Raw genomic sequence first — 14320 nt, forward strand, 5'->3', positions numbered from 1 at the left:
TTCATGTGAGCATTATCTTATGACTAGAGAGAAGCAGAGGGAGAGTTTCACTTCTTAATTTCTGGAACTTATCCTGTTCTATGGTATGGATCAACTTATTGCTGACTCCTAGGGAGTTTGCAGCCCTCTAAAATCCTCAGATATTATTCAGAAAAACTTACCAACCATAATCCTCCAGCTCATACCTGTACAGCTAATTTCTGTTTTATTGTATCATTTATTCCTATTGAATTTCATCTCATTTGATTCAGTCCTGGTGCTAACATAAAGGATTAACAAACTAATACTTTTGAACTAAAAATTGTTTTTACATTTTTAAAATACAATAAAAATTTATTTATGAATATCAAAATTATGTTTAAGCCACTGATCAAAAACAGCATTCTGGAATTTGATTCTGTCATCTAGTGTTTTAATTACTTCTCCCAGTCTTTGTGCTATTAGTAAATTTGATAAAGATGCTTATTGAAAATAGGGATAAAAATGTTAAACAGGAAGGAGCTAAATAAAGAGCTTGTTCTCAAGGAGCTCACATTTTAGTGGAATATAATATTGATATGGAAATGTAAATTCTGAGTACAGAGTTATTTGAAGGGGAGAGTGCAAAAAATTGAGGAGCTCAGGGCCCATTGAGCTGTACTTTTAAAGATTAGGATTCTACAAGGAAGAAAGCAGAATTCTAGGCAGGGGTGACTGAGCTGGGCACAGACATTGAGGCAGAACAGTGAGAGTGGGACAGAATGTGGAAAAGGGAGGAGGACTTTGAGAGATCTGAGAGTGGCGATAAGTACCTCCCCAAAACAGTCATGGCTTCCCCATCATCCTTGCAGTTCAGAAGCTTGTCCACATTGGCATCCAGGACAGCCAAGGCCAGTTGGAAGATCACTTTGATTCCTTCATAGAAGAAGCAGTCAACAACCACAACGGCACTCTCAAAAGGCATCACACTAAGAAACAGTGTGAGGAACCAAGATAGGGAGATGGTGGAGATCACCCCTAGATCTTGCATGCAGTCATACAGTTGGGGGACATAGTCTCGGGCTAGTTCCTCAAAAACCCCTTGGTCCACCAATGCTCCTGTAAGACAGGCCAGTAGAGAGAGGGGAAGTTAAGTCAAATATATTTTCAAATTTATATATTTCTCTCTCTAAAAAAACCATTCAAATGGATATAATTTAGTAATATGAAGGGACAATGCAATTTCCTTGCTACACTAAACTTCTCTGAATTTATGCTTTTTACATTTCCTTTTCTACTAGATTGACAGGCAGGTTTTCTTGTCTTTCCAACTCTGCCTTCTAGTTCAGATTGTTAATGAATTGTTCTTTTAATTTAAAGTTTTGGCTGCATCTTTTCCATTGGGGATATCCACATCCTTTTCTTCCCATTGCTATGCTAGAAAGGAAGATTGTTAGAAAAATGAGTTTGGACTGAAGTATGATGCAAAGTATAATAATTAAATAAATAAGATAAATAATTAATAATAATTCAATAAGCAAATAATTAAATTATCTTGCCAGGTTAATCCTATCCTTAGCTGGATTTGGGGGCCTTCTGAGCTAGCCCATCAGTACACAGTCCATGGGAAGGCATTAGCAGACACATGGTAATTTGAACCCAGAATAAGTTAGGAGAACAGTAGGACAATATCTCTACAAGGTTTTTCCTGAAGACCTCTAGTCTACCCCTTTTACTTTGTATTTAACTATGTATGTATTGTTTTCCCTAAGAAACTATTAATTTTTAAACTTTGTATTTATTTATGTATGTATTGTTTTCCCCAAGAAACTATTAATTTTTTATTTTGTCTTTATTTAAGTATGTATATATTGTTCTCTCCAATTAACTATTAATTTTTTTACTTTGTATTTATTTAAGTATGTATGTATGTATTACTTTCCCCAAGAAACTAATTTTTTTACTTTATATTTATTTAAGTATGTATGCATTGTTTTCCCCAAGAAAAAAAAAAAGAAAAGAAAAAGGAATTAATAAATTCCTTGAGGGTAGAAGCTGTTTAGTTTTTGTTTTTGTTTTCTCAGAGATTATCAGATTATCAGATACTGACAGACATTTAACAGATGCACACTCAATAAATGAATTGGGTTCTGGCTGGGGCTCTCATTATGCTCCCTGATGAAAAGTTCATCTTTCTGACAACAATATTCTTTTGGTGATGTTGGTGAGAGCGGACTGAAAAACAGCAAAAAGTAGTTGTGGATACATTTGTTAAAGAGCTTGCTGTGAAATTGATTTCTTAAAATCACATTATACAGTCAATTTATTATTATTATTTTAAAAATATAAACAACCCCCATATATTGTCTTTTTTAATTCATTCTTATTTCGTTTAAAATTTATTGACCCTACTGGTATTTCACAGTCCTCCAGCAAAAGACACTTTCTTTATTCTGATTCTTTAGATATTTTTATTATCATTTATTTTTATTTACATATTTTTATATTTCTTTTATTTTTATCATTTTATATTTATATCATATAATGTTATAAATATCACGTTTATATTATCAAAATTCCTGTTGTAGCTTCTTGAAGGATGGACCTTCCCATTAGACTTCTTAAAAAGAAATCATTATTTTTCAAATAAGGATACTTACTCTTGAAAATATACTTGACATTTTGTATGAGACTTGGGTTCATTTGAGATCTGGGCACCTCTTGTATTCTCCTATTTTAACTAATATATTTGCTAACTGGGTCCAAAGTTCAGTTGTTTGTACTGTTGTTGGGATTTAAAAGCTGTCAGAATCTTCTCAGTTTTGAAGCCCTGGGATAAAGCACCACTGTCACAGCCTAGTTATAGCTCATATCATATCATATCACTTTTTTAGATTCAAGTCACCAGATATGTTTTCTTTTATGATTTCTTTGGTGAATAGGAATATGGCACCAGAGTCATGTTGGGTCCCATGAGAGCCACTGCTCAAGAAGAGAGCATTTTAAACTTTTTCTACTTGTGACCCTTTTTTGCCTCAGAAATTTTTATGCACCTGGGTATATAAGTATATAAAATAGGTATACAAATCAAACATTTACTTATGATACATCAAAAAGAAACTTATTTTAAAATAATTCTTTGATCTACATATAATTTTGCTATTTATTAAAGATAAAAGCAAATTTGTATACTGATAAAATGGATGTTCTCGTTTATTTTTTAAAAAAGAATTAAAATCTTGGATACCTTTTACAGTTGCCAAATTTTTCATGACTTCTACATTCAGTTACATGACCTCATATGGGTGGCAACCCACAGTTTAAGAAGCTTTGCTCTAGATAACACCATCTGGGTATCAAGAGGGCCAAATTTAAATCCCACTCACACATACCGACAACTCTGGTGTTGTAGTAGTCAGGAAGCATCCGCTCACACAAAGCTACCAGCAGCCAGAAGGCTTCTTCCTCTTTTGCATATAAGAGCAGCACTGAGGTTACAATGTTCATTGCCTAGAGAAATAAAAAAAAAATTGAAAGATGAAAAATGATGACTTTTTTTTTTTTGTGGGAAGGGGCAGGGATAGAACTGGGGTGGGAAAAATAAGATCAGCAAACCCAGAATTGGTATTTCATTGGGTTCAAAAGTCAAGTGGGTACTTTCCAGGCAACTTATTTCCATCATGCTTGCTGTGACTGGATACCTGGAGGAAAGCTCTCAAAATACAACTACCATCAAGCGCTTTCTCCCTAAAATAAGCAGTCAAGACTTCATTCTTAAATAATTGTTTAATGATGGAGTGGGTTCAGTATCACCAGGTGAGCTCAGTTTTTTCCTTTCTTCTTGCCCATTTGTCATAATTTCCATTATAGAGGGTCTTATTTTATATGAAATGTAGTAACTAAGGAAAGCAAAAGGAAAATTGAAAACAAAAGCATTCCTAAGTAACACTGCCAGCCATTGTTTTATCTGGCTAGATAAAATAAATGGTTTTAAAATGTGTCCTAAGCAGCTTCTCATTTATTGAAAAGAGTTCAGAAGAGCCTTCAGGTGTTACAAATACATGTGAGCATCAGCTGAAGGAAATGGGAATTTGGGGTGTGTGTGGAGTGTTTGGTCTGGAAAAGAGAAGATTTAGGGAAAGATATGACAGCAGTCATACAGCATCCTAAAACATATTAGCTTTGTTCTGCTCGGCTTCCAATAGCAGAATTAGCAGCTATGGGTAGAAATTGAAGGACATTTAGTGTGGATGTCAGTAAAAACTTTCTAGTAGTTACAGCTGTCTCTAAATGACCAGGCTGCCCTGGGAAGTGAGTGGAGGACCTCTGTCCATAAGGATCTTTAAGCCAAAGATAGCTGGTCACTTGCCCAAGCTACTACATGAGCAGAACCCTAAGTAGGGCAGGACAAGTAAGCTTTATGCAAATGTGTTAAATTTAAATTTAGAAAGAACGAATGACAGCAATTTTAGAAACAAAAATGCTTGACACCTAATTTAACAAGAGATACTCCCGAAAATAGAAAGTTACTATCTCTTCCCACAGGGTTGCTTTTATCCCAAGGTTCTAAGTCTTTCTCCAGAATTTCCGTCTCAACACAACCTCAAAACTTTGTTTTTATTTTTATTTTATTTTTTTTAACTTTGTTTTTAAAAGTTGATGTCAGGGCTTATCAGGTGCATATCCTAGTCCCCAAAATATCTAGCTATGGCTCTGTGGTAGAAAGGAATTTTTATAGGATTTTTGGCATTTAAGTCTTTCATTTTTAGCCTCTGGATACCTTAGTTGAGTTCCATTTTTATTAGAAGTTAATTAAATTATGTTAGGATCTTCTAGAACAGGGATTTCTAACCTAGGGTCCATAAACCCCCACGAGGCCTGTGGAAAAATTTCGGAAGACCCATGAACTTCAATAGGAAAATTTTTTTTAAAAATTAAATTTAAAAATGTACATCTTTGGTTCACACTACTCTCTTAAATTTAGCATTTCTTTCATTATGAACATAGGCAAAGAATTAGTAAAAGATTTCCCCTATTGCTAAAAAGAATCCATGACATAAAATGAATAACAATCTGTTTTCTAGAAAGAATAACACACAAAAAAGAAAAAAACACACACACACAAAATAGTTTTTTTCCTGTACTATCAATCTGCTATTTTGGTACAGTTTCTAGAATTACTGGTTTTTAATACAGGGAGGAGTTTTAGAAAAGAACTAATCGACAGACTAATTCACTTTATGGATGATGAAACCAAGATCAAAGGATAGAATGTACCCAAGATCACAGAGCTAGTTAGAAGCAGGAATATTACAAAGGTCTCTTGATTACCGATTGTACATTCTTTCCATCACATCCACTGGATCCCTTTACTTCTCTCTATTAAACCAACAAATGACTTACAGGGAACATCTCAAATTTACCTGGCAATATCCTATGTTGGGGTTTCTAAAGGCATAAGCCGTTAACACTCTTCTCAGAGCAGCAATGCCCATTTCATTCTGGAAAGCCGGGTGTTCCGGGAGGGACCGATGCAAGTCTCGTTCAATCTCCTCGGTGGCAAGGTTGTACTTCCCCATAGACTTTTCCACCAGATCTTCATAATAGCCAGGATGGGTGGCCATCTCATTGATGGCTCCTAGGAATAGTCCCAACATCATCAAACATGGCAGTTAAGTGGGAACAATTTCCTTTCATTCCACTAGGATTTCTTAATCTCAGGAACTGCCCACCTTTGGTTTCCCTAATGTGCCATAATAAAGTCTTTATTCTTAAGAAGAATGAAATCATATGAAAGATGCTCAGATGTTATGCTTTTGACTGGAACTGTCCATAGAGGAAGCCCACCTGTCCTTTCAGTTATCAATCAGGAAACCAACTATTAAGTGTCTGCAAGGTGCCAGGTACAATGCTAAGTGCTTTGGGGATACAAAAAGAGGCAAAAGACAGCCCCTGTCTCCAAGGAGCTTCCAATCTAATATTTGTTCCCCTAGTACAGTATCTAAAGCCTGCAGTGCTTTAGGGAATGCTTTCTATCTGAGTTTGACAACATTACTCTTGTACCTTCAGTTCATGTCACATGAGATTCAGTGGAAGGAACTGGGTATCTTTAGTCTAGAAAAAAGAGCCAGGGGGCAGGGAAAGGAGATAAATAGATGATGACTTCTCTTCATATATCTGATATGGGATTAAGGCTTGTTTTGGTCATAGGTGGCAAGACCAAGAGTTGTAAATGGATGATGGGAAGAGATCAATAAAGACACGCTGGCAGGAAAAATCTCCCCAAAACGGGAGCCTTCCAGATGTGAGATGCTGTTGGTAGGTTTCTCCCTTCTCAGAGACCTTTTAAGGCAAAGCCCAAATTGCTAGGTGTAAGATAACTGAAATTATTTTCTGGAAAAAGAGGGTGGACCAAGTGGACACAGATCCCTTCTAAATCTCAAATTTCTATGATGCCCATTTTTCTCAGGCAGAGTAAACAGAACTCCTGTTCTTCAGGTCTTAACAACTGGCTAGCTGTTATGTAATGGTATGTGAAATGTTCACTAATAAGGGCTTAGGAGTGGTGCTTATCCCCAACAAATCTATATCCTAGCAGCAAAATCCCCTTAGCAGCAGATAGAAGGTTCTTGAGAGTAGAAACTAAATGAGTTGGGGTCTTTTTTGTCTCTTTTTTGGAGAGTTTTTTTTTTTTATAACTTCATATCTCCAATGAACATTTTCTTGGGGGGAAGGGACTATAACTTTGCAAAGGGAATTTCTCATGTGGATACTACCATCCCATCAGTTAATACTGGCACTAAATCTTAGAGTGTTGACAGAGGTATTTAAAAGTTAAGAGATCTGCCTGGGGTCACACAGCAAGGATATGTCAGAGGCAAGATATGACTCTTCAGGATTCCAAATGTGACCCTTTATCTACTATTTCACCTTGTCTCTTATCCATGAAGTGATGTTTATTAAATAGTATAAATGTTTCTTTATTAATTTATTTATATACTGTATATAATTTGTCATTTGTCAAGTTTATATTATACCTATTTACATTATATTATTTATTATATTTATTTATAGTATATAAATTTATATTAAAGAGCTCTGCAAATGCTATTATGATAATAGAAAATTGAATTGTGAGGAAATCAAAGCAACAAGCTCTTGAAGACAGAAACATCCCAGCTCTGCCTGGGATGAATAGAATTGGAAGTGAAGAATGTTAGAACTGAAGAAAATCTCAGAAGTCACCAAGTTAGATCCCTTCATTTGACAGATGAGACCTTAGCTCAGAGACATAGTGAATGGATCAGTGGGAGAGCTGGCTTTCAGATCCCAAGTCTTCTCATTTTTGGAGTGATGAGTGATCTTCCTACTTTCGTACATCTTTGACCTCTTTTCTCTGATAACTTTATCTTGATAGCCAATTCCTCTACCTGTTCGTTAGACTGGTCCTGTGCATGTGAATCTCCAGATGATCACTGAAAGCAGTGGTGATCTATCATTGCCTTCTATGGGAAAAGCCAACTGGATAATGGTAACTTGATACTGAAGGGCAGCTAGGTGGGACAGTGAATAGAATATCATTCTTAGAGTCAAGAAGATTCATCTTCCCGAGTTTAAATCTGGCCTCAGACATTAGTCGATGACTTTGGGCAAATCACTTAATCCTGTTTCCCTCAATCTCCTCATCTGTAAAATGATCTGGAGAAGGAAATGGCAAATCACTCCAGCATCTTTGCCAAGAAAATCCCAAATGGGGTCATGACTGAAAATGGCTCGACTGCAAACCTGATACTGATCTAAGAGCCATTAATTACTTATAAGAGAATTTTTAATTCTTGTTGAGTGTCCAGAAAACCTAGCAACAAAGAACTTTAGTAAAATGACTAAAGAAATGAAGTTTATCTTAAGGATACTAGCTCAAGGTTTATCAAATTAAATTTGAAGGAAAGATGGATGTAAAATTAAGCTTCTTTTAAGCACCAGAGGAGTGTTCTTTCTAAAAGCCACACTTTTATTGGAAGTGGAAGACTGGACCTCTGGACTCCCAATGTGGAAACTCCTTCCACCAAGTATTATTGTTCAGTCTTTTTAGTCTTCTCCAACTTTTCATGACCCCATTAAGGGTTTTCTTGGCAAAGATTCTGGAGTGATTTGCCATTTCCTTCTCCAGATCATTTGACAGATGGGGAAACTGAGGCAAACAGAGTTAAAAGACTTGCTCAGGGTGATACATCTAACATGTAGCCGAGGCCAGATTTGAATTCAGATTTTCCTGACTCCAGGATCATCACTATCCCCTGTGACACTTAGCTGCCCTACCCCTCCACCAATGCAAGTAAGCAACTCCTTACAGTCTTAAAGTTTTAAGAGTTGTCTGAGGTCATTGAGAAATTAAATGGCTCTCTGGCTCACAGTCAGTAGGTATCAGAGGCAGGTCCTGAAATCATGTCTTCTGCACCACATCACCCCACTGCACTGCTTTCCCTAGCAGGGAGACATATTTGCTCTTTACCCAAGTCCTTTCCTCCAAATTACGAAACAGAGAAAAATGGATTATCACTTATCTCCTCTAGGTCCTTGTTTACTAATTAGAGGGCACAAAATTTACTTTCCCAGATCTGTTTTTGAATGAGAACCTATGCCCATATCATTCCTACATAATGAAAACCAAGGGCATATAAATGGGATGGTGTGGAATGAGGAAGTATAAAGCAGATTAAAACTAAATCTTTTCAAAGTAATTGTCTCATTTTAAATAAGTCAAAACTTTCTGCTTCTGAAAAATGCTTCAGATACTTTACATTTTATCAACACTCTGCTTCCTGAATTTATTTAGTTCTGAATTCTAGGCAAATTGTGGGCTCTGTTGTATTCTCTGGTATACCCCTTTGATTTTCCATATCATTTGACAAGTTATTAGTTTTGGCACTTGTGACCACTTTTGGATCCAAATTTAAAAAGAAATCCACTTGGGACTTGTTGAAATTGGTAAATTTCATTCTTCTAAACAAATTCAGCAATTTGGAATATTATTATCCTGATGAATGGCCGGCAAACATCTTCAGTTTTATGGACATTAGTAACTAGTGTAGGATAAGGAAAAAGAGAAGGAGTTATCTCGTGGGGAATAGATATAATAATAATAATAACAACAATAATAATATTTGTTCTGATTCTTGCTATAAAAGTCCATTTTCTGCTGCATTTATGTCAAAAAATAAACAGGAAGAATAAGGAAGCATCTTATCTAGGTGTCTGAGTCTAAACTATGGACCAATAATGCCAAAGTCTTCATTTTTAATAGTTTATTACTTTGTCTAAGTGCCAGTGGATGTCTTTGGAATGGTTGGTGTAGATATGGATTTGGAATTTTTCCACCTCCACAGTAGATACTCTTTCTAAAGAAAATATAAGAATCTAGGAGGCAAGGAGAAGATTTAGGACTCTTAAATTCTCATCTTTCTCCTCCCTTAAACTCTTCAATCTCTAAATGGACTATTAAACTACATACTGGAACATGCTAGATTATGTTTTGTTCAGTCCTGTCCAATTCTTCATGACAGCACTTTAGGGTTTTCTTGGCAAAGATAATGGAGTGGTTTGCCATTTCCTTCTCCAACTCATTTTACAGATAAGAAAACTGAGGCAAACAGGATTAAGTGACTTGCCAGGGTCATACATCCTGTAAGTGTCTGAGGCCAGATTTGAACTCAGGGATAGAGTCTTCCTGATTCCAGACCAAATTCTCTTCTTCTTGACTTCAAGACTGGCACTCCTTGCCACCTTGCTGCTCAATATGGACCTATGTACTGAACTTTAACAAAAAACTTAACTGTTTCTCAATCAAGGGAAAGTTATTCTGCAGTCCGGGAAAGGAAAAGAATGGAGCCAGAGCACATCATGTCTCACCTTAATCCATTCAAGTAGATTTACTGCTTTGTTCTATATATGGAGAACTTAAGGAACATGCTATTTAAGCCTCTCAGGCTGTTAACTTGCCAGAAGTCAACCAGAAATACAATTTTTTATTTTGACATCCAACTCATTTTTTAATATATTCATAAGAACAGAATCAGACCACCTTGCAGACAACTGGGCATTTGCCCTGTGGTCTGTGAGTAGAAACCAAATCTGGAATGCTAGGATTATCGAGGAATCTTGAGGTGTGTTAGAAACTGATGTGGCAGGGAGACCCAATGGCTGTCTCCATCCTTGCAAGAAATGGGAAGTGGAAAGAACATGGCGCATGACAGAAAACAAATAAGAGAGTGTATCATGGATTTAGGATTGGAAAATAGCTCACATATCATCTAGGCCAAAAGCCCTATATTTACAGAGGGGGAAAATGAGATCCCCAAATAGATTCTAACCTCACTTCAAGAAAATTTCATCTCAACAGAGCCTGGATGGAAAGTCAATAATAAAAGATACTCTGGGTTTGAAGAATCTCACAATGAACCTCAAGAGCTACCTTGAGGGTCTTCTAGTTTCATAAACAAGAAAGGTGAGTCCCATAGATTCATGCAGAAGAATTGCATGTCTAAGTATCAACAACCAGAATATTCCAAGGAGGAAAGTGAGGATTCCCTGAGTGAAGAGCTAAGAAATAAAGTCTTGATAAATTCTTGCTTCAAGAACAGCTAAGCCAGGGTGGAAGAATAGGAAGAGAGAAGGTAGTGTTTGGAGCACTTCTTGAAAATGACAGAAATTCAAGTCCCCCTGAAAATAAAAAAAAAACAGTTCACTCCCTGGACTACATTAGTCAAGGTGAGAGTATGAGCTAAGGACTGATAAGGGCAATAGTAATAAAGTAAACACTCATTTTTAAAACTCAAGATTTGAACTTCTGGGCTCACTGGTAAAATATTCTCAATTTCCCAAATCCGAAAGACTTCTTTCTTGCTCTATTTGTTCCTCCAGCCAAACTAGGCTAATTTGTTGTTCCCTGCACATGCCATTCAATGGCCTATCTCTCTGTCTTTGTAGAGAAAATACGTATTGGAATATTCTTCCTCATAACTTTAGCATACTAAAATCCCTAGTTTCTTTTATAGGAACCCTCTCTTCCATGAGGTCATTCCTAAGTCTTCCAAATTGTTAATACTCCCCAAAGAAAATACTTTGTCTCTACTCATTTTGGACGTACTTTTCTATATAGACTTTATTTCCTCCCAGGAGGATATAAACTCCTGGAGGGGAATGGCTGTTAATTTTTGTTTTGGTATTCCCCGGCCCCTAGCAAAGTGCTTGGCAAAAAGCAGTGCTCAATAAGTGCCTGTTGAACTGAACTGAAGTGAATATTTGAAATCAGTTGAGGGGAATATCATTGGAAGGTTAGAAAAGATTCTCTGAACTTTCAAATCCCAGTTCTCTTTAATTATTGCAAAGACTCTCAAATCAGACTCTGACTGAAACAAAAGATTTGAGTCAGGTTTTTGGCTATTTTAAGGAATAGTTTTGCTTTGTTACTTTTAAGAATTAGAGGAAGTGTTGAGTTCCCATCCAGGCATCAGGTTGGGCCGAGATGCTTCTAAGTAAAAAAATCCAGTTTGGGAGTCAAGACAAGCCAAGATGCTCACCTGAAAGCAGCATCCAGAGCTCCCCTCTCATGCCCTCTGGGATGCCCTTTAGCACCAGGTCTCGGGTTTTCTCAGTGCGGTACATGCAGATCCCCTGCCCATATTCAGCAAAGTGGATCTTCCAGGCTTGTTCTTTCAAAAATTCTTTGGCCTAAAAGCAATTGGGAAATAATACTACATTACAGACGGAAAGCTAGATGCCATGTGGACACCTAAAGGGATCTCCAGAATCCTCCCTTTTGGATGGAGTGGGATATGGGGGAGGGAAATCGTTGGTAGCCGAGTCAGATCAGCTGGCTACATAAGTGATGCTTGCAGGAATGGAGCTAAAATTAAAATCAAGAGGAATCATTCATGGTGAAAAGAAAGGAACAGGCTAAAAATACTAAATCACAGTGACAATAAGATATGAGAAATAAAAAGCTAGTCAGGGATTTCTTAGGATTAAATTTCCTAATGAATTAATACGTCAGTGGATACCTGTATTTATGCTTTTCCCTGTCCCTACTCTTCTGCTCCATGTACGATGAGTAATAATGCCAATTCCATTCATTTATTTGGCCTTACCAATAGCTCCCCAAGGTCTTGGCAGATTAGTTTAAGAAAATACATCACAATAACAATAGACATTTATATCCTACTTGGAGTTTTATAAAATGTTTTATAGACATTAATCTCCTTTTAGCATCAAGAAACAACTTTTGGGAGATAAATGCCATAGATGTTGATCTATCTGTTGCTTCAGAGAATCTAAAGAGCTTGCTCATGGTCCACATAGTTCCATGAAAGAACCAGGATTGGAACTCTGATATTTAAATCTTTCTTTCCCCTTCTTTTTTTTTTTTTTTAATTTTTATTTTATTTTATAATTATAACATTTTTTTGACAGTACATATGCATGGGTAATTTTTTACAACATTATCCCTTGCACTTACTTCTATTCAGATTTTTTTCCCTTCCTCCCCCAACCCCCTCCCCCAGATGGCAAGCAGTCATATATGTTAAATATATTACAGTATATTCTAGATACAATATATGTGTGTAGAACCGAATTTTTTGTTGCACAGGAAGAATTGGATTCAGAAGGTAAAAATAACAGTTTACATTCATTTCCCAGTGTTCCCCTTCTTTTTCTCCTCATCTCTGCCTCTTCTGTCTCTCCATCTTTCCATCTCAGTCTCTTCTGTCTCTCCATCTCTGCCTTTTCTCTCTATTTCTCTATCACTGCCTCTTCTGTCTCTCCATCTGTCTCTTCTCTCTCTCTCTCCATCTCTGCCTCTTCTGTCTCTCCATCTGTCTCTTCTCTCTCTCTCTCTCCATCTCTGCCTCTTCTGTCTCTCCATCTTTCCATCTCAGTCTCTTCTGTCTCTCCATCTCTGCCTTTTCTCTCTATTTCTCTATCACTGCCTCTTCTGTCTCTCCATCTGTCTCTTCTCTCTCTCTCTCCATCTCTGCCTCTTCTGTCTCTCCATCTGTCTCTTCTCTCTCTCTCTCCATCTCTGCCTCTTCTGTCTCTCCATCTGTCTCTTCTCTCTCTCTCTCCATCTCTGCCTCTTCTGTCTCTCCATCTTTCTCTCTGTCTCTCTATCTCTCCCTGTCTGACTCTTCTGTCTGTTCTGTCTCTCCATCTCTGCCTCTTCTGTCTCTCTATCTTTCCATTTCTGTCTCTTCTGTCTATCTCTGCCTCTTCTGTCTCTCCATCTCTCCATCTCTGTCTTTTCTGTCTCTCTATCTATCTCTGCCTCTTCTGTCTCTCTATCTCTCCATCTCTGTCTCTTCTCTCTCTCCATCTCTGCCTCTTCCCTCTTCTATCTCTCCATCTCCATCTCTGCCTTTTCTCTCTATTTCTCTATCACTGCCTCTCCTGTCTCTCCATCTGTCTCTTCTCTCTCTCTCTCCATCTCTGCCTCTTCTGTCTCTCCATCTTTCTCTCTGTGTCTCTCTATCTCTCCCTGTCTGACTCTTCTGTCTGTTCTGTCTCTCCATCTCTGCCTCTTCTGTCTCTCTATCTTTCCATTTCTGTCTCTTCTGTCTATCTCTGCCTCTTCTGTCTTTCCATCTCTCCATCTCTGTCTTTTCTGTCTCTCTATCTTTCCATTTCTGTCTCTTCTGTCTATCTCTGCCTCTTCTGTCTGTTCTGTCTCTCCATCTCTGCCTCTTCTGTCTCTCTATCTTTCCATTTCTGTCTCTTCTGTCTATCTCTGCCTCTTCTGTCTTTCCATCTCTCCATCTCTGTCTTTTCTGTCTCTCTATCTATCTCTGCCTCTTCTGTCTCTCTATCTCTCCATCTCTGTCTCTTCTCTCTCTCCATCTCTGCCTCTTCCCTCTTCTATCTCTCCATCTCCATCTCTGTCTTTTCTGTCTATCTCTCTAGCTCTGCCTCTTCTGTCTCTCCATCTCTGTCTCTTCTCTCTCTCCATCTCTGCCTCTTCCCTCTTCTGTTTCTTCAACTCTGTCTCGTCTGTCTCTCTATCTCTTCATCTCTGTCTCTTCTGTCTGTTTCTGTCTCTCTCCTCCAAATTATTATCCTAATATTTTAAGACACCTGTGATTTCAGGGGTGATGGTACACTCCCTACACTCACACTGATGGCTCACCAAGGAGTCTTCATAAATTGTTATGGTCAACCCCTCCCCCCCAAAGCATTCTATGGAAGCCAGCCTTCTGGGGGTGAGCCGACCTGATTTAGCTGCCCTTGTTCTCAGGTGGCCGAGATCAAGAGCCTATTCCTGCACTGGGCTGACTGCTGGCATTCTACTACTCTAACCCTGGAGAATCCAATG

General features: G+C 37.6%; 1 protein-coding gene across 1 annotated transcript in view; it reads right to left on the reverse strand.

The window, feature by feature from the left end:
* Positions 1-14320, reverse strand: part of TBC1D9 (TBC1 domain family member 9) — a 118259-nt gene that overhangs the window by 23778 nt on the left and 80161 nt on the right. The window contains exons 9-12 of the mRNA XM_074275706.1: positions 11538-11688; positions 5382-5596; positions 3351-3468; positions 792-1077 (exon numbers count right to left, since the gene is read on the reverse strand). Coding sequence (XP_074131807.1) covers positions 792-1077; positions 3351-3468; positions 5382-5596; positions 11538-11688 — 770 coding nt within the window. The remainder of the gene's footprint in view (positions 1-791; positions 1078-3350; positions 3469-5381; positions 5597-11537; positions 11689-14320) is intronic.

Source organism: Sminthopsis crassicaudata, chromosome 6, assembly GCF_048593235.1.
Source record: "Sminthopsis crassicaudata isolate SCR6 chromosome 6, ASM4859323v1, whole genome shotgun sequence".
Classification (NCBI taxonomy): Eukaryota; Metazoa; Chordata; class Mammalia; order Dasyuromorphia; family Dasyuridae; genus Sminthopsis; species Sminthopsis crassicaudata.